The sequence below is a fragment of the Venustampulla echinocandica genome (genome assembly GCF_003357145.1).
Source record: "Venustampulla echinocandica strain BP 5553 chromosome Unknown scaffold_6, whole genome shotgun sequence".
Lineage (NCBI taxonomy): Eukaryota > Fungi > Ascomycota > Leotiomycetes > Helotiales > Pleuroascaceae > Venustampulla > Venustampulla echinocandica.
Genome location: NW_022474211.1, coordinates 1,229,128 through 1,248,629, shown reverse-complemented (window position 1 = coordinate 1,248,629; position 19,502 = coordinate 1,229,128). Strand labels below are relative to the sequence as shown.

General features: G+C 48.4%; 7 protein-coding genes across 7 annotated transcripts; 2 read left to right on the top strand and 5 right to left on the bottom strand.

Moving 5' to 3' along the window:
* Nucleotides 1-42: 42 nt before the first annotated feature.
* Nucleotides 43-1,384, bottom strand: BP5553_07824 (Uncharacterized protein; the record flags this gene model as incomplete). Its single annotated transcript, XM_032016447.1, has 5 exons — nt 43-207; nt 258-643; nt 708-846; nt 909-1,002; nt 1,056-1,384. The coding sequence occupies 5 exons, from the start codon at nt 1,382-1,384 to the stop codon at nt 43-45; spliced, it is 1,113 nt and encodes a 370-aa protein (XP_031867678.1).
* A 437-nt stretch (nt 1,385-1,821) lies between these two features.
* Nucleotides 1,822-4,292, top strand: BP5553_07823 (Uncharacterized protein; the record flags this gene model as incomplete). Its single annotated transcript, XM_032016446.1, has 7 exons — nt 1,822-2,256; nt 2,311-2,587; nt 2,637-2,911; nt 2,968-3,163; nt 3,215-3,333; nt 3,385-3,563; nt 3,623-4,292. 7 exons carry the CDS (start codon nt 1,822-1,824, stop codon nt 4,290-4,292), a joined length of 2,151 nt encoding a protein of 716 aa, XP_031867677.1.
* A 447-nt stretch (nt 4,293-4,739) lies between these two features.
* Nucleotides 4,740-6,530, bottom strand: BP5553_07822 (uncharacterized protein; the record flags this gene model as incomplete). Its single annotated transcript, XM_032016445.1, has 1 exon — nt 4,740-6,530. The coding sequence occupies one exon, from the start codon at nt 6,528-6,530 to the stop codon at nt 4,740-4,742; it is 1,791 nt and encodes a 596-aa protein (XP_031867676.1).
* Nucleotides 6,531-9,917: 3,387 nt separating this feature from the next.
* On the top strand, nt 9,918-11,553 carry BP5553_07821 (uncharacterized protein; the record flags this gene model as incomplete). Its single annotated transcript, XM_032016444.1, has 7 exons — nt 9,918-9,957; nt 10,022-10,135; nt 10,222-10,401; nt 10,479-10,789; nt 10,866-11,135; nt 11,204-11,297; nt 11,369-11,553. 7 exons carry the CDS (start codon nt 9,918-9,920, stop codon nt 11,551-11,553), a joined length of 1,194 nt encoding a protein of 397 aa, XP_031867675.1.
* Nucleotides 11,554-11,795: 242 nt separating this feature from the next.
* BP5553_07820 (uncharacterized protein) lies at nt 11,796-12,816 on the bottom strand (the record flags this gene model as incomplete). The annotated part of the gene is made up of 2 exons (XM_032016443.1): nt 11,796-12,608; nt 12,655-12,816. 2 exons carry the CDS (start codon nt 12,814-12,816, stop codon nt 11,796-11,798), a joined length of 975 nt encoding a protein of 324 aa, XP_031867674.1.
* A 1,054-nt stretch (nt 12,817-13,870) lies between these two features.
* BP5553_07819 (uncharacterized protein) lies at nt 13,871-14,680 on the bottom strand (the record flags this gene model as incomplete). The annotated part of the gene is made up of 2 exons (XM_032016442.1): nt 13,871-14,432; nt 14,484-14,680. The coding sequence occupies 2 exons, from the start codon at nt 14,678-14,680 to the stop codon at nt 13,871-13,873; spliced, it is 759 nt and encodes a 252-aa protein (XP_031867673.1).
* A 669-nt stretch (nt 14,681-15,349) lies between these two features.
* On the bottom strand, nt 15,350-19,139 carry BP5553_07818 (uncharacterized protein; the record flags this gene model as incomplete). Its single annotated transcript, XM_032016441.1, has 7 exons — nt 15,350-17,615; nt 17,673-17,871; nt 17,965-18,145; nt 18,202-18,522; nt 18,575-18,637; nt 18,695-18,986; nt 19,048-19,139. The coding sequence occupies 7 exons, from the start codon at nt 19,137-19,139 to the stop codon at nt 15,350-15,352; spliced, it is 3,414 nt and encodes a 1,137-aa protein (XP_031867672.1).
* Between the last annotated feature and the right edge of the window lie 363 nt (nt 19,140-19,502).

The window sequence follows — 19,502 nt, the reverse complement described above, 5'->3', positions numbered from 1 at the left end:
CATAGAATTTCTAAAGACAGCATCTAGATCATAATCTACACTTTAGAGAATTGCCATCACATTTGCTGGTGACGCTACTCCGCCTTTGATATTGAGCGGTTGACTAGTTAGGAAAAATGTCCATTTTCCAAGCTCCCGACATGCTTGCGCAAGACCTTCCAGATCCCACGTCTCTCCAATAGGCATACCCCATCCACTGAGGAACACCTGGCTTGAAATCAGTCTGCTAATCTTGCGTCAGCGAGGCGAGAACTAACCTCGTGTATTGACACACCCCATGGTTTTAGTGAAGGCCACGCCTCGTACGCTGTCGTGTCACCTGCTACCGCAGCGAATGCATTGTCCCAATGCCACTTTATCGAATCTCGAGAGGCTTCAACTCCACAGAATGTCCGCTTCTCGCGCCGTCCCAATGCGTCTTGCTCGTGGGTAGTCAGCTTGTTATATTCTTCCAGCCAACCACTCCTGATTAACAGAATATCTCCGGGACAGAATTGGACGTTCTGCTCGGCCGCAACTTCCAGAAGTTGAGATAGAGGTATAGCATGTGCCTCAAATGGCGAATATTTAATTTTGTATTTCAGAGCATAGTGCCGCCAGTCAAGTAGCACGCCGCGACCAGCTATGCCTTTCTGTGCAATGTCTAACAAAAAGGGAATTAGTTTATGTTTGGGAGTATCAACAAAATTCGGTTTCGTTTAACGCACTTTGAACACCAATCTTGTAATTGGGCTTGAAGCTGGAGATGTCCGACTGGGTCGCACCATTGTAATATTGAAGTGTTTGTTGATAGGGATAATGTCGCAAACCATCCCAGTGACTTGAGCTTTGGGTATTGAGATCTAGCTGCGTTTTTAATTCGTTAAATATATTTTGATTTGTGAAAAATTCATGAGAATGAAACTAACTTCGTCATCATTCGCATGCCCTTTGGCGTTTATTCGGTGTTCGCATTGCTTTCTCAATGGATTCATTGGACGCAAAGGACAATCTAAAGGCAGGCTGCAGTGAAACAATGATCAGAGCAGATCCTTTGATAATCTAAGATGACGCACTTCAAAGGAACGACTCGGCCTGTCCTAATTTCTTCCGATGCCTTCCGAACCACCTCTTCTGTTAGCAAATTCAACGTTCCAAGCTCGTCACTGTTTCCCCATAATCCCCACGATGAGGACTTTGGGTGGTCTGGCATCAATGGAAGGCTTTCGAAAGCAGGCCGAGCTGAAACGGATGCCTTTGCTTTTTGCTTGGCCGCCTCTTGAAAAAGGACTTGTGGTGACTCGTCGTTTGTTGAGATGCTCGTCGATAGACATGCCAGTTCTTTGCAGGACTGGCATATCTGTGCCTCGTGGCGACGTGGTTCCCCCTTTCGAAATAAACTCATCATGTAAGGAAGAAATTCAAGATACCAGGCCATACTTTCGAATGCAATTTAGATTTCACTCCAAAAATGTGATATCAAAGGGCTGTGGTGTTACTCGAGGTCGGCATCTGGGGTCTATAATGACTGGAGGCATAATTATGCGAGTAGCCAAGGAGTCGTAGCCTTCGCTATCATCTCGAGATCGACAAGGCGGTACTCGAGTAAAGGTCACAGGCAGGTATCCCCACTCGCCAACAGCTCTCCACACTAGAGAATCCCTTCGGCATCATTCCGGAGAACACCCATCCTGCCGAATGATTAGTCACCAATTGAAGTCTTAGCTTCCGCTCGCCAAGCGGGGTATAACTTGAGATATATCAAACCATCGGCATTGGCACCTTGCTCACCTACACTGTACCTGTTTCGAGCGCCAAGTAAGTCGTGTGCACGTTAGTCCCATGGATAATCATTCCGAGAGTGGTCTCACACATACGCCGTCCGTCACAGCTTCCTCCGGCTCCCAGAAGCCGTCGCGACGATATGCGTTCGCCTGTTCGAATTGTCGTAGGAAGAAAGTCAGGTGTGGTGGTGAAAAGCCAAGCTGTAGTAACTGCACCGGGAGTCTACAGGAGACATGTCGATACCAACATCAGAGAGCGGTGGAAATGCAGCTAAAGCAGGCGCAGGAAAAAATCATTCTACTGCAAAAACAGCTGGATGGCGCTTTGCCTCATCGCATAGCAGACAATTCCATCACAGAGCCTGTAACCAGAGCCTTAGAGAGACCACCCTACCCGTACACGGGTGACTCTGAAGCTAGTAATCAAGAGAGCAGATCTCGGGAGGACTTGGAAATTTTCTGGTCTCAAGTCAGCCTCGGCGATGAAGGCAGTGTGAGAACACCCTTTCTTTATGTGAGAAAAATTACTCACGTACCTTGGGCGTAGCCAACTTACCATGGTTCGACATCTCGCTTCCATCTGGAGGTTGATAAAGCAAATGTCAAGAGGCTTGCAGGCAAACCGAAAGAATCTTCGGAGGTTGCCAGACTTGCAGATCTACCAACCTTACGTTCGAATGCAGAGCTCTTAAGACGTGTTTGGGAGCCTCTCGCATACGCAGGTCTGCAGGAGCACGAGGGAATCTCACCCGCCATGGGATCTACGCTGTTGAAGATTTATTGGACCTGGCAGCATCCGTTACACAACTGCGTCTATAGACCATGTCAGTACGACTATACGTATATCAGGATATCCAGGCTTACATCTGTCAGGTTTCTTCCGTGACATGGCGTTGGGCGGGCCATATTACTCGGAGTTGCTCCTGATGTCCATATACGCACTTGCTGCAAGACATGCGGATGAGAGTGATCCTCACTTCATCCATTTGGGCAAGGGTGAAGGATGTCTGGAGCGGGCAAAGACGCTTCTTGTTCAAGAACTATCTCAGCCAAAGCCTAAGATCTCAACCATACAAGCTCTCTTAATTCTTGGGGGTCGCCAGTGTGCAATTGGAAACAGCTCTGAGGGGTGGCTCTACACTGGTATGGTGAGTTGCACACCAATGCCTAAGGTCACTTGATTTAAGTAACCCGTTTTACTCAGGCAATACGAATGATGAAAGACGTCGGTTTACACTTGAATTCACATTCATTGCAAGCCTTTGAAGACTTAGCACCAGCCGATCTAGAAGCCAGGAAACGATTGTTTTTCAGTGCATATATTTGGGACAAAAGTATTAGTCTATGTCTCGGCAGACCACCCACTTTGGTCGAAATGCCACATGCTGTTGACGACTTGTGTAAGCTATCCTGGAATCTAAAATATGCAGGTAGTCACTTATCCTATTCAGTGGACAATTTCGATGATGACGACTTGTGGACGCCGGTCTGTCTAGGGGGTATGCAACAGTACCCGATAACTCCAGGGTTTAATACCTCCACGTTTAAGGAGTTCTGCCGCATTGGAGAGGTGACGTTCTAATCACGTTCGCTGCTGAATCATATCTGACAGACGTTCCAGATTATCACACAAATCTATTCAGTCGTTTATAATGACCGGAAGATACGCTGCGAGGAGGAAGATATACGTGATATAGAAGCTAGGTTATACTCTTGGTTTGCGAAACTACCCGTCGCCTTGCGAATGGATGATATTTCATGCATCGAGTACTGCCCACCACCTCATATACTGTCATTGAAGTAAGTTTTTTGACAGGTCTTTATATTTGATGCGCCTTAGTCTAATATGTGATTATTAGTCTTGTGTACCACACCCTACTTATTTTGGTATTTCGACCATTTCTCAGAGCTGCAGGCTCTTCTCAACTTCAACAACATGCTAAACAAATTTGTTCTGCACAATCAATCATCATCAACGATCTTTTCCTCCTATACGGACATACGTTCAATTACAAGGTTATGACATATCTTGTTAGCTACTGTGTCTACACGGCAGCAACAATCAACGTCCACGATATGAAGCATTCAGATGCGTCAATGAGCCACGAAGTCGCTGCAAGACTGAACGTTTCTCTCCAAGTGCTGGAGTCGGAGGCTAGACAGACACCGGGAATCCGCCAAAGCATTAACATAATCAAGCGCCAACTTTCAAACTGGGATGTGACCACACAACCCGATACACTTGTAGCGGGTTCATATCAAGAAGGTGATCAACTAACAGTCATCAGAGATACTAGCCTCAACGCGAACGTTTCCAACGAAGCTGGCCTGGAACAGGTTTCTCGAAATCTGTTGATAAAAGACTGCGCACTGTCAGATGATATGAATGCGACGGTCGATATGGATGGAATGACTTTTGCCATGTATGAATCGTCGTTCATAGATGCAAGTGGTGGTTTTCAGCCAGATGCGTTCCACTGGGCACTGAATGATACGTCCAATATAGGAGTAAACTATAACCTTGGATGATGTTAAAGGAGAGTTTCATGCAAGAACTCAAGCATTCGACGACAGTTATAGCATTAAACTCCTCGATATGTGTAGTATTAGTCTGTACTTCTTACTATACCTAAGTAAAGATATATGAATTCTTTAGCTTTATAGACCTAGGCAGAGGTTATATGTCTCACTACCTCGACAGGTAGGCTATCGATAAACTGTTACACTAGGCGCTTATATATACTCCCCCCTTCCTAGATCGTTATCTCTCAACTCTATCCTATTTAATACTTATTATACTAACTAGTATTTCAACAGCGTATAATAAAGGTGTCGCGAATATTATATTATATCGAGTTACTAAGCTGTCAACTACTACTTCTGCCTAAAGGTGAGTTCCGATCTTGATATTTATATGATTTTATAGAAATGTCCATGGATGCCCACCTGCGTCCCGTGGATATCGTTTACGTATAGCTATATCAGTTTGTAACTTTGTGTCAGGTACTGACCATCTCTCATCAATTCACCATCCATCAGACTATGCACATATGCAGTTCCAATATAATGAAATGCCTCGCCTTGTTCGCTACCCGCAATGCTACGCACAATCAGAGGCACAGAAGCAGTCTCCAGGATGCAAATTTCATCGCCAACTTTCGCTGCATTAGCTGCAGAAACGACCAGCTTGTGATTCTTTGTTATCGCAAACTGCCGCTCCGTTATATTAATAGCTTCTAACACCATCATGAAATCTGATGGCGGCTTCGTGGATGGCGGAGTGCCCGTAGAGAGTATTGCATGGAACCATTGGAAGAATTGCGCGCGATAGGCGAGAACTTCCGACCCAGTCAGTCTGTGCAGTGACACATTGCGATCATGGACAAGAGTACGCCATATGGCATCCCACCGACCGATGCTCTCTTCCGTCTCATCCTTCGGAATACAAGATTTTGGAATAGATTCGAATAGCTGGGCGTGAAATCCTGAACTTGACGAGAGCATAATGTCGGCGCTGTTACTGACAGACTCGATGAAGTCGATGTGACGACCACGCGCTGTAAGAACATTGTGATGGATGGTAAAGGCTTGATCAGTCATCATGGTACCCTTACTTGCATCAAAAAGTCGGACGGTTGCACCATTGAGAAGAAAATGTTTGATGCCAAGATAGGGAACCCACGAGGGTAGAGTGGCAACATCTTCTCTTAGTTGCCCAATTCGATCGCTGCAGATAAAGTCCAGGCTGAGCGACTGTGTGACAATAGCAGTCGCAGTGTCAATGGATACGTCACAGACGGACTTCTTATAGTCAGGCACAATTTCAATATCTTCGACTAGTCCCAGCAATCCATACACCTTATCCCTCTCATCCGTGGCATTCCAGTCTCTGAACATGTATAGCATATCCTTGAGCGGAACCCGGACATTCCGTTGTATTTTGTTGCGCCAGCTAACAAGAAATATCACGGTAACAAAGGCATGGTTCAAAAGTTTGTTGATGGCTGTTCGGAACATATTTGTTGGCTGGAAGGAATCAGTCGCCAACAATTTTTCCAAGTTGGACCAGTCGAGCGAATCTCCTCCGCATAGGAGCGTAATGTTGCGAGATAAGAGTACTTCCTGCACAATCCATATACGCCGCCATATTGGGCGTTCTGAGAATGTCTCCCTGACTGCCTCATATTGTTGTCTTGACATATTATCGACTCCCGCGGCTCGTGTGTTTTTTAGAAAAAACAATTCGACTGTCTGTCGAACCCAGCCAAATGCAACTCGGCTGCTCGAACTTTCTTCACCTAGCCACATCAGATCGCCCTTCGCTTTCTGATAGATCTTTCCCATTTGCCGCACCTGCTCTGATCTCTCGTCCGGATTCGTTTGGTCGATACACAGCTGATCAATCCAAAGAGCGCGTACTCGATCGGGAAGCCGTAGACGCAGCAAAACATTTGAAAGCGACGTTGTAATTTGCAGGACACTTCCGTCGATTCCTATGATTGCATCTTTGTCCCCGATTCCCCATACATATGACAGAGCCTCATACTCTGGAGGGTTATCTAGGCTGCACTCTACCAGGCTTCCTCTCCTCCTTAGCGGGGAGTCCGGGGTGGCTGGATCGAGATAGAACAGACGGAAGTGCGTTGACTTTTCGAGGCCTTTGTACTTGTAGGCATTCTCTTCAACGAACTGCTGCATAAGCATCGCCATATATGACTCCTCCATTTCGTCATCTGTGTAATCTCGATAGTGTTTTGGGGCCGCCATGGCGATGGGATATGCTAATGTGCAAGTGCGGCGGCAAATCCGAAGCTTCTACAGTTACCCGGCGCTACTGGGAGAGCTGCCGAACCGCACTAGCCAGACCCTTGTTGATGGATTTGAACTAGTTATTTGATTGTGAATATGAGTGTTTCAATACACAATATAAGCAGAAACAACGTCGTATGCCTTCGTATTTCTTAGCTTGCTAAGAGGAGGAGAAGGAGCTGAAAAAAGTTGACTCTAGAGCAAAATTTTGCCGCTAGTCCGAATAAAGCTACTCTAAATTCTGCAAAATTTACAGAACTGGGTATATCTCATACTTTTCGCATATGACCTGGATTTCCTAATCGCGTGGTTTTTGAGGATACCTTGATATTTTTTAGGTTTTTTCGAAGGTCTAGAGAGGTCTATGCCCTAGATCAAGTGCGAAGGCTTTATACGGGCCGTAGGCCAGCACTCTCGTAGGATGTGTGGGGTCGTTTCGTACTATCCAAAAGTAGTTTGTCGCTTTGATCGGAAGTACTGACCTGCGCGGCAATCTTGCATGTATTTGCTTGCTACAACAGCCACAAATGCTGACAATGCTTCATAGTATTCCTGTAGGACTACAAGCCTCGTAATGGTATAAGCTTGATGGCGGTGCTGTGGTGGATTAGTCTTGCTACCCCATCAAAAGAGACTCTCCACAAATCAAGCGCGAAGACGACGATACAACTCTAATTTTCTAAGGTAGCTGGTGTTAGGATTGTTCAGAAATGGCCATAGCAGAGGACTAACGCAATATTATAGGAATTTTCGATATATGTACATATCTTGGAAAGCTTTAAGTCAAAATATCTATTATTTTTCTCAGCACGGGGGGTTTCTGTTAGTCATGTGACGCCACACCTCTCTGCGTACCAGCAATAAGTCAACCCTTTGTATTAATAGTCCCAGTCTGCTAGATAGCTTAACTTTCTAACTAATTATTAATAACTCTTTATTTAGATAATCTAGAAAATTAGGAACTATATCTTTATAAGTAGCTTAACCTATTTTCTCTGTACTTATATAAAGCTATTTTAACTAAAACCATATCTCTAAGATATTAATAATAAATGCTATCTTCGATAGTGCTAATATTATAAATCTAAGTAGGAAGACTTGGATCTTTTAGTAGTGTGGTGGGGATCCAAGGGACTACCAATTACTTACTTTGTTTTTGCACTTTTACCTGTATTAGAATTAGCACGTGGATAAGTGGAGCTACCTGGGCATATAAGCTCCTGGCACTCATTCTCTCTTTTACACACACACAGGTCAATAGACACGATTCACCAGAATGCAGCTGGACCAGGGAGAAGCTGGCCAGTTAGAATAATTACGAATATAAACTCAACTTGCTATACTTATATTAATAACTGGATCTTGTGACTATTAGTCGTCCTGAAATGCTACCACCTGGGCGCGCCCTGAATATTCACTTCCCCTAAAGAACATTAATCCATAGATTAGTCTTCTTTAGCCAGATGACTATACGACGATAATCAGACACCGCGCCCATCGCTCAATTGATACTTATTACCTTGACTGCAGTCATTTGGTTGTTTTATCCACGATTCCTCCTGATAATCCTAAGGGTCCTCTCTGCAACCTCGACAGTAGATTATCTCCGCTGAAAGAGAAAATATATAATAAACTCTTATATAAGATAAATAATACTAAGGTAAGACGAAATATTACTACTTGAGAAAATACTATTTACTAAAGATGAAACTATTACTATCGATTAAACTATTACAAGGTAAGAAGTAGTTACTAGAGATAATAGTTTTACTAGAGAAAATACTATTACGGGATATAATAATCTTACTAGAGATCAAGTCTATATAAGTTGCGATATTCCCAGGCTCAGTCCGTATTCCAATAGTAGCGAAAGTCAGGAATATGAAAAAGGAATTCGTCCGTGGCCCCGGAGGCACTTATCATAGTAAGTAGGATGAGGTGAGCTGGAGTACTATCGGCGGGTATCCTAACACTAGTAATAGTAACAGGTGGAGGATTTGGTGATAGCTCTTCCTTCCAGCCAAGGAAGGACCAAATTAGAGCGAATATTGCGAAAGTGGCACAGTGAAGTTGAGGGTGGTCGGGTCGAGTGATGGAGTGGGCGAGCAGTTCTCAGAAGCCACAGCGCCTAAGGCTTTTTAACTTTGGCACATGAGTCACATGTTGATAAGGCATCAATATCATTTACTACAATCCGCGTTTAGACACTTCTAGAAGCATTCGGCGGTGCGCACAGTTACCCTAAAGAAGCATAGTGCGAAAATACAATACCATTGAATACAGTACAGTGTAAACAAGCTGACTTACGCTAATACATGCCAACTTGCGCTAAAATATCCTACCACCGTCAAGGCCCTCTCTCGTTGCGGCAAAACTCTCGGAATACATATTTCCAAGGGCACAATGTCTTCAAACTTTGGGATACTATTCTCTTTGATAAGACTATCATATAATAGCTTTGAATTTCAAAGAAACATGAATGATCGCGATTAAGCGGGGGGGGGGGGACTGTAGAGGCGGCTCTCGACGTTACTAACGGAATAATCGACAGCAAGATCAAAATCAGACATATTTTCATTGCACAGTGGTATAAGGTGTAGAAATGGGTGTAGAACAGAGTCACATTAACCAAATTTTAATATACTTGCGAGGGAGAGACTTAAGATGCTTAAAACGTGAATTCGTCTCTCGACAGGGTGTGTCTCTCGACGCGGGGACGGACGTTATGAAAGTTATAACACTATGAGGCCCCCGTTGTATGCTCTGCTGTCTTCTAAAGCTGTACGGACTAACTAAAACCACCGTGAATATCGAGCACACCACCCAATCGCACAAGTATAGTCCCGTGACTATGTTGTGCATATGTGTTCAGGCATACTCACTCACCACGCCATACCTCGCCTACAATACCCCCACAATACACTAACCCAGTAGGCTGACTAAGATCTACGTCTTCCCCTAGGATTAAATAATCAATAATAATTGTAATTCAAAATATAACTTCTTCAACTTGCAAGATCTCAACTTTTAGTCCCCCCTTACTAGATTTCGCGACTCGAAGATCTTTTTAGGGGGAGGGCGGTTCGTTCCTCGCCTAGCATCCCCCCTTAAAAGTCGTGGTTGTTTTAAAACCAATACAATCCAATATTGTCTAATTGGTGCCTCTAACGCAAGCCATCGCGCCTCAAATGCGCCTTTGTCTTAGCCAAGCGTTATGAACATAAGTAACATATGTCCCCAGAGCCTGATATATTATCCCGAGTCCCCATCTTGTGGTTTATCCATCAATTGGTCTCAACACTTATCGAGGCATTTATTATCCAACGTTCTTCGCACCCACCCACCATGGCTGATGTGCCACTTTTAGCAAATGTTTTAGCTTATAGTGTGTAACGCCTGTACTCTGGAATTTGACGTTCCCCAACTGCAGACTGACTTTCTCTTGACAGCGGCGGGGAAATGGACTCGCGACAAGGTTGATCTTCTTCACGTCAGCGCGTCCTCTGCACACCCACGTCTCCGCCGCATCGCTAACACTGAACCAGAATCCTATTTTGCCCGAAGTATGCTACATGTAAGACGCACATACGCTCTTTGGAGAAAATAAAGTTGATTTGCTGAATCGAATTGATTGCTCTAAGCTTCCTAGAGGACGGAAAATGGTACAAAGGGGAGGAAAAGGGCGATGAGATCAAAGTGTCGGACCGGAGGGAGATCCTCCAGCCCTTTGGCGCGCCCGACTTTCTTACAAATCAGATGTGTACAGACCTCAATGGCTATTTTGGCAGCAAGAGCTCGTTCGACAACGGGGAAAAACTGGTGGAGCTTAGTATGTGTTTACACCCCCTTCAACGCCCATCCCGCTGGCTGAACGCATACTTATTGTATTTCTTCACCACGATCTAGGCACCTGGTTTCGATGCTTGGTCAAGAAAGTTTTGCGATCTGGGGAGGAACTGACACCCGATGGCAAATCATACTTGTGGTACGAAATGGGCTTCTTCACGCGCTGGCGCCATCATCCCCATGGCTGCAGAGTCCTCTGCATCGACACGCCCGTAGAGCTGCGTTTGAAGCTCGAGGAAGTCCTGCAAGTGTCACCTCCACCTGAGCTGCGCGACCCTTTCGCCATGCTTCGCCCGCTTTTCGACCAGATTATCGATCTCTACGACGATAGTATCTGGAGGGTGCGAGACCAAGTCCGGTTTATTGAGAAGGTATATTCATCCCTGGGTGATTGATGTCCTGGGGGAAACCCCCAACGTGGGCTGACATAACCCCGCCCTTTGGTAGAATAGACTCACCCCCAAAACCAACTTCGTAAACATGCACGAAATCGCACGGCACACGGGCCACGTTTTGGAGGTTGAAGAAGCTGCCATCCAGACGATGAAGAGCTTACTTCGGCGGCAGGAGATGTTTGATAAAACCCTGCCTGTGGCCCTCAACAAGACATATCAGGAACAGGCGCAGGAGGAGTGGCACTTCCAGATTCAGGCGATGAATGCCTTGAAGTTGCGCTGCTTGTCGAACCAAGAAAGACTCAGCGCAGAAATCGCTCTGGTAATCTCTTCAAAAGCCCTTCCCGGGAAGATGATGTGGGCTAGCTGGCTAACAGCACGGCCATGCAGGCATTCAACATGATTGCTAGCCAGGACAACATGGTCATGAAATCGATTGCTCTCCTAACTATGACGGTCCTGCCTGCCACTTTCGTCTCTGTAGGTGCTACGATCACTCCAGAGTGCACTTCGAACCCCTCCATTTGTTCACATGCTAAATTCTACTTGTGACAGGCGCTGTTCAGCACAACATTTTTCACCTTTGGCGTGGAACAATGGCAGCTCTCCAAGCAGTTTTGGATATATTGGGCAGTTGTGATCCCGCTGACCATGGTGGTCCTTTACATGTGCCGGGGATGGCTCAAGTACACCAAGTCTTCGTGGTGGAAGCCGCACGAAGTAAAGAAGAAGGTGGTTAGTGACACCGAAAAGGGAGTTGCACCGACACAGGGAGAATCCACTTCTGAAATTTGAAGGTCCAGAATGATTCTAGGGAATGGGAGAGATCTCCATGGATGTGCTGTCAAAATTTCGTTTACGATTTCCTTCCCAGGACAGAGTACAATTCAGCACGTTTCAGGCCCCCCAAAAAGTATACCAAGGTAATGCCTGTGTGCTCCTATCTGAGTTTGCGATGCCTTCAAGCATTTTTTTGAAAAGGTTACCACGGTATCGTCAGCCGTCTGGTCGCTTCACCCAGCAGCTCGTATCGTGACCGTCCGCCAAGTACAGCTTGCCAATCAGCCTTGTCTAGTCCCGGCACCCTCGCCGCCAGTATCTGGCCGACCGTCACATTGCCATGATTTGGATCCCCGTCAGAACCAAAGTGCTGGGCTCGACGGACGTATTCTGGCGGAAGCGTGGTGCCCTTTGAGCAGCATGCTCTAGTCTGTTGGGTCGTGGCATTGTGGACCACCACGATGCCGAAGTCAGCTGGGCGTTCAATATCCTCGGTCTGAATGTAGCTTTCGATGGACGCGACGATAACCGTTCCGATAAGCTTTTCCTTGAAGGTTTCCACGAATTCTGCGCCGTGTAGATGGTTTAGGGCGTTACTGATGCGATTGTAAGCACCAGCGACGCCAGCTTCGTTGTATGGCTGCTCGCCCACGCCCGACGCGACCGGGACCGTCACCACATGCACCTTCACGCCGTCCGGCGCTCGTTCCGCGAGGAAATCATGGAGGAGGGCTGTTTTGTGTTCGTTTTCCGTCGGAATGCCCAGCAGGACCGTGTTGCCGTAGGTGGGGAAGTGATGGAGCGGAAAGGGGGGAAGCTGGGGATCCGGTCTGGGCGGGACAATATTTTCGGTGTGATAAAGCAATGGGATCTCCATGGCTGATGCGTCGGTCATGAGACGAATCAGTTCGAATGCGTAGGAAGCCACGTTTTGAGAGGCGAGTGTGGTCCAAGTGCCATCAGCAACGACAACGGTGGGTATTTGGAGACTGCAGAGGGCTCGGTCTGCACCTTTCTGCATTAGAACAATACGCCAACGCCAAGAATGAGGCACTGCTGACGAAAAAAAGAAAAGAAAAGGCGGGTAAGACGGGGGCGGGGGACGTCTGCAGATCTTTCTCGCGTTGTCCTTCTCCATCCAACACGGCCGCCGCAACCTCCATGACCATTTGGCCTGCATCGGCGCAGAGCCATCCAACTGTGGTGCGGGGAATATTGGCCATGAGGCTGAACCAGGGAATAAGTCGATAATTTGCTCAGCTCAACGACGTGGCACAAGCAGAGTAGAAGTTGGTGAGCCTATAGTGCTATGTGGTTAATTTTAGCTTAGCGAAACGCTGTTTGATGAGCAGCAACTCCCAAACAGGAATATGTGGCTGTACTCAGTCAGTAATTCACTCCTCCCTGTATCGTATTCCATATGCGGCAACTAGTGCTGCTAAGTAAGATGGACGGAAATATTGGTGGCGCCTGAAGGCCCTTGCACGCACGGGGGCGGGTTCAGCCTTACACTGCAAAAGAGACAAACAAAGTGAACGACAGCACTCCTTTCTCTCCCGCTTTTCAGGGTAGTCGAGTCACCCCTCGTGCTACGCGGGCTGTTGTCAAAGCTTCAAACCGGGGCTGTGCCATGTGAGAGAGCCAACCAGTAGTTGGCCTGCAAGAAGCTCTGATAAAAGACAAGCTTTTACTATCCCCCTCTGGTTCAAGTGTTAACTCCGTCACTGGATTTTAGTGGCCCCACCTAACATTTGAACCAGGGGGGCATAGCAGAAAACCCGAGTATCGTGGATTTAGGACGTAATTACAAATTTCTATATTTAGTAGACTACAAATGCAAGAGTGTCCTTTATGAACCAGGGTGTCTAACTATATCGTATTTTCTCAAAAGCTAGCTAGGTACATGGCAACGCAGCACACGCTACCGTGTGGTTCGGCGCGAGTCATTCGTATCGCAATGCGCGAAGCTATTCAAATCCGGGGTTCTCCATCTCCCCGCATCATTAACAACCAGCGACAGACACCCAAAATATGAGGCTGATACAATGACTTGAAAAATATAGCAGGAGCAAGCTCCAAGTTGACTTAATTAAAGCTGAGATGGAAAGACAAGAAAATAAAACTTTTCTGTAATAGCCGCGGAAAGTGTTTCCCATAGACGAGTGAGTTGTGGCGAAATATGAAGGCTACCAAGGCGCTGGCTCTTTGCCCTGGGCTCTTTGTGGAAAGACAACGTATCGCGCAAGTCCAAAAAGACCAGGGATCGCCTGTCAATGCTCAACGACAACAAATACATTTCTTGATCTTGCGCCAGAAGCCCCTTTGTTTCTTATGTGCAGCACCTTTCGTTGTCGTCGTCGTAATAGTAACGATCGCTTCCTCGTGGTGGCCAGCCTCGTGGTGCTGTTGGTGTCCCTGCTTCTTCTTGTGCCGTCTGGAGCCACAGCACGAGAACAATACGGCGAATGTTGCGAAAAAAGAGAGCATCATCGCCACAAGGATGGTCCAGATCCCTGTGCCATATTCTGCGGTTCCATTGGCATTCACCACATCGTTCTTGATGGCTGTGAAAAGTGAAAAGTCGAAGGCCACGGCGAGGATGGTGATCAGAAATGTGACGGCGGAGAGGAGGGCCGCAAATAGGGTGCCGCAGAAGCCGGAGCCGAGCGCGGCGAAGAATGAGATGAAGGCGATGAGGCAGATGAGAGGGTGGAGGATCAAGCCTCTCGCGAGATCGGTTGCTTGTTCGTGGGATATCGAGCTGATGTATCCTGGGATGGCTTGGGATACTGGCAATAGTGGATCGTAGCCAACAGAGCTGGAAGAGCTTGTTCCATCGCTGTAGCAATATTAGTTATGTTCGATTGTTGTAAGCAATAGAGGTTCGTACCTGAAAGAGTAGCCAAATGTCCCCAGGAAGACGGTGCTACTGGGCCCAGTCACCTTCAACAGAGAAATGTCTTGAACGGTAGGGGTAGTAATACTAGTGACGAGGGCGAGGAGAGCGACAGCGAGAAGCAGGAGGGTGCCGATGTGGTGCAGCTTTCCTGTTTTGTGCTTCCCGCCGTGCAATTTGCGTTTCGCCATCTCTCCGATTTCTGAGGGTTACGTAGAAGGCGGAGTAAAGTTTTGTGGTGTGCTGTCAGAGAGAGGAAAATCGGAGGGAAAAGGAAGAAGAGAGGAGAGTTTGGTAAGACAGAGAATAGAATGAAACCAAGGGCAGTGGCTTTTATTCTACCACAGGTAGTTTCGGTGAAGGCTCTCATAACTTGGGGCTCAGCTGAATACCTATCACCTGCATCAAATGTGGAAAACCAATCTGTCGCGTTGACGTATTAGGAGCCATATTGTACAAGCGGCATTTGTGCTACGAGGTGTCAGACGCCAATTGGCTTTTGCCGCAACAATCCGTGGAAATTGGTTACCATTCTGTCACATTGGGAAGTGGTTGAAAAATACTACCTAATACGCTTTTGCTGATTTTATAAATTCCACCATTGGTCTGGTTATTGGCAAGTTGTTGCAATTCAACATGCACGTGAAGTTTCTGCTCGTTTGACAACGTTATTTTGCCACAGAATCAAAGCTGCATAGTACTATTACACACACGGTAAGCTCTATAAAAGCTACACGGGATTGTATTACCGAGGGTGCGTTGTTGATGGTGCTACCCAACTAGTAAGTCGGGCAAGTGAAGCGGAGTTAACGTCTCCTTTCCTCGCTTCGCTGCACGAACACCAACGTCCGCTCTCCTCGCTAAGCGTCATGAAGAGCCCCCAACCTTTGCCTCAGGCTCACGGTCTCCGCATCATCCATGCCCAGAGCCTTCTCCCTCTCCACCAGGACGGCCTGGTACTCGGCGCGCGCCTCGGCGGCTCTGTGGGTGTTCCCGAGCAGCTCCCCGAGCATCATGCGCGTGTGCAATACCTCGGGATGCGCGGCACCCAGCCTCGTGGTCTGCCCGTCCAGCGCCAGCCGGTACAACGCCTCTGCTTGGTCGGGCTGGCCCTGGACAGCGAAATTCAAGGCCAGGCTACTCGCGGTCCGCAGCGTGGCCATGTCCTCGGGGCCCAGGACGCGCTCCTGTGCGGCCAGCACTTGCAGGAGATGGGCCGATGCGTCCGCATACTTGCCCTGGGACTGCTCGCACAGGGCGAGATTGTGCATGGTGAGGAGGGTCTCTGGGTGCTCGGGACCCAGGACAGCCGCCTGACCCGCGAGCGCCTCGCGAAGGGTGCGTTCAGCCGCGGCCGTGTGGCCTTGCAGGTCATACACGGTCGCGAGGCTGCTGAGCACGCGCAGGGTGAGCGGATCGGTGGCACCAAGCAGTTGCGTGCTGCCATCCAGAGCCGCCTGGTAGAGACTGGTGGCCTGGTCGTACTGGCCCAGCAGATCGTGCACCAGTCCGCAGTTGTAGGTCTGGCGGAGCGTTTCGATGTGGTTCGGCCCGTATGTCGCGGTGCACCAGTCGAGCACGCGCGTGCGCACGACAAGCGCGGCTGCGTGGCGCCCCTGGCGCTGGAGCGTCATGGCGAGGCAGTCAGCCATCTGCAGTGTGTCGCCATGGTCCACGCCCAACGTCTTCTCGCACGCCTCGAGCCCCTCTTGTGATTGTTGCTCGGCAGCGTGGTGCTCCTCCTGGTCTAGCAACTGCTGTGCGCGCTGCAAGAATCTTTGCGCCACGCCGACCGTGGACGCCTTGGGCCATTTAGACGCCCGCGCCAACGCCAGCGCGCTAACCTTACGTTCCGACCCTTTAGCCGCACCCGCACCCGCTCCCGTCGTCTGCGGCCCGTCCCGAGTGGCCTCAAGGGCTTCGATGGCCTTCTTCGTCTCCTCGACCCTCTCGTCCTCCTGCTCTTTGCGGAGCTGCAGGCATTCGGTGAGGTATCGGCGTGCGTCGTCGGTCCGGCCCAAGTGCTTCACATATCCCGCGGTGCTAAACAGGATCTCGGCCCGGTGGAGCTTGCTGGGGCCGGACGTGGGCTTAAAATCGAGCGCTCGGATGAGATACGGGTACAGAATCTCGCACGTCTCGTGTTCCTCGGCCAGAGACGCGGTCACCAACCACAGAACGCGCTCCTCCGCCCACGCCGTGTCGCCCTTTTGGCCCAGCCACGCCTGCATGCATCGCTGGACCATCCGCGTCGCGCTGATGGATTTCCGATTGGCAAAATACGTGATCATGCCATAACGAACGAGCGTGGAGAGCGCGGCCCGGACCTGGCGGGCATCCTTGAACCACTTGTTGAGCAAGAAGACCGGAATCGTCTGGCGCTCCAAAATGCAGATGGCAGACAAGAGCCCAGCTGCTTCGGCGTCTTTCTGTCGAAGCGATTCATACAAGATCTGCCACGTCCGGACGGCGTCGGATTCGCTTTCGGGGCTCAATTTCAAGGTTTGAGTGTCCACGAGTTTCAGGTAATCGGGTATGGGAGTCTCGGGGCCATGAGCGAGGAGATATGTCGTTGCTTGGGCAATTGCAAGGGTCGAGTGGTGTAGCCCCTCGACGAGCTCCTGGGCGCTCTGGTCATCGCATACCTCTTCACGAAGTGTCTTGCGGACCAGCAATATGGATTCCTCGCGGGTAAACGGAGTAATCTCTATCGCGCAATCCATTTGTTGATTGACCAGCTCAGAAGCCAGGCGAAGAGACTGGCTTGTGATCAGGATGGTTCCACTTGCGCAATTCGGGATGTAGTCGAGCAGGGTTTTGCGCTTTTGTTTACCGGATTTTCCTTCCTTGGGCGGGGCAGAAATGCTCTGATGAAACATTTCCTGATTATCGGCGCCTTCGAGGATCATCAGCCATTGTCCATGGGCGTCCTGGCTCAAGTATCGATTCACGATATGAAAAACATCGGCCTTCGCGTCCCTCAAGGCCGAGATGGAGAGCTTGGTGCCGATGGTTCTATACGAGTATTCGAATTCCTCGATAGTCCCAGCATTGACCCAAAGGACCTTGGCATCAGGATGATCTTCGCCATATTTGTGGGCGTATTCAACCGCAATATGGGTTTTGCTAAAGGGGGCAATTCAGCTCTTGTGTCTGAGGACGGAGAGAAATGACTTGACCTACCCGACCCCAGAACTGCCGTAGAGAGCAACTCTCGCTTGATTGTCGAATTTTGCTTCAACACGCTGCAGGATGTTCCCGTGGGAAACAAATTTGTCATCCTTTAGGAACGGCGGCCTAGAAAGTGGCCTGTAGGTAACCCTTGGCTGTGGACTAGCTACTGTCGTAGTTTCTGCTGACTTCGGGTCTGTCGAGGCTTGAGCTTCAATATAAATCAGCATTAGGTACGTACACGAAGCAGCAAAGACGATGGGATGAAGGTCGGTTTTTTAATCCTATTGTCAAGACCTCTTACCTAGTTTACGACCCTTTATGATCTGGGCAGACTCAAGCACCATGTCGTGGATGACGTTTTTAACCATCATGAAATTGCCATCTTTTGGGGAGAGAAATTTGGTCAACGTGAAGTGATCCAATGGTAAGCCAAAACTGCGATGCCCTTGTAAGCTGCCCGACTTTTGGTCAACTACAAACTCCTATAAGGCGTTCTTGTTAGCAACACCCATGACTTGAGGGATCACTTCACTCTAACCTTCAGAGAGTCATCACCAACTTCCTTTCCAACCATAGTCTGCCTTTGTTCGAAGAAGCAGAATATTTGGACACGGGCGGCTGAGACGTTGACAAGTCTCATAAACTCATCGAGTGCATCGCCGAGGGCTTCATCCCCGGCCGACAGTGCACGTAACACACTATCTTCCACATCCAACTGCTCAGCGATGACTTTATACATCAAACCTTGAGAGGTAATTGATCCTGTTCCCTGGTGGGGCGTTCCCATAAATACCATTCCTGTTGTGGAGGTACCGATGCCGGGAGCGTCATCTTCGTTGGCTCTTGCCATATTATACGCCTAGCTGCAATTAGCTTGCTTGAGCATCTGTGCCAACAATTGCTGCACATACCTTCTGGATGACAAGACCGCCAAAACAGTGACCTATGAATATAATCGGCCGGTTCTTACAGTCCTACGTAACATTCAGCTGCTGGTCCCTTTTAATCAAGAGGAGAAGAAACAAACCCACTTTTCTCTCCTGAACAAGCCAGAATAGCAGTGCATGAGCGACCGTGGGGAGTCGCTGCTTGACTGCACTATCTCCGTACCATTGGGATTCATATCCAAATCTCATAATCCGCGCTTTGGGGACTGCTTTAGGGAGCATATCAGGAGATGCCAACCAATTCGTGGTCCTGACTTCCTCGACCTGTTTGGTTGTTTTGACCCCATCCACTTCCTGGACTTCCTCCCGTGAGGTAGTCTGCTGGGTTGTCCATGTTTCATCAGGGTCTGCTCCGATGCCATGAACTGCGACGATACTGTATTTCCATCAGTATATTGAGGCCTTGCAACGCGGATGGCAACGGAGCTTGCACTTACTCTATTTCTATTTTCCCGGCACTTGGAGTGTACAAAGTTTTCAATCCCAGCTGTTCAGCTGTTACTGGGCGCTTTGGTTTTACTTCGGTCATCTTTGAGAAGATTAATTTTCCGTGATTATCAGAGACACAGTCGGCAGACCGTGTAGATAGTTTCTCGTTTTTTGAAACATCATGACCCGAGGCAAGGCATGGTAACGGGTAGTCATTACTAAGGCTGTCGATTTTGTCCCAAAACGCCGACTTTTCTTACAAAGTACAAAAAGGTGTGCGGTGTTCAGCCTCGCCTTGGGCACATGGCCAATGCATCATTCCCTCACCGTCCCTCATATGCAGCCACCTGCACTTTCAGCACAGTGTTGTTTCAGCTCCACATCGTGTAAAGATGCCGCTCCAAGAGAGGTTGCAAGGGTATCTGTCCCGCTATTATGGCTTTTTCCGTCTGTGCAGCCACAA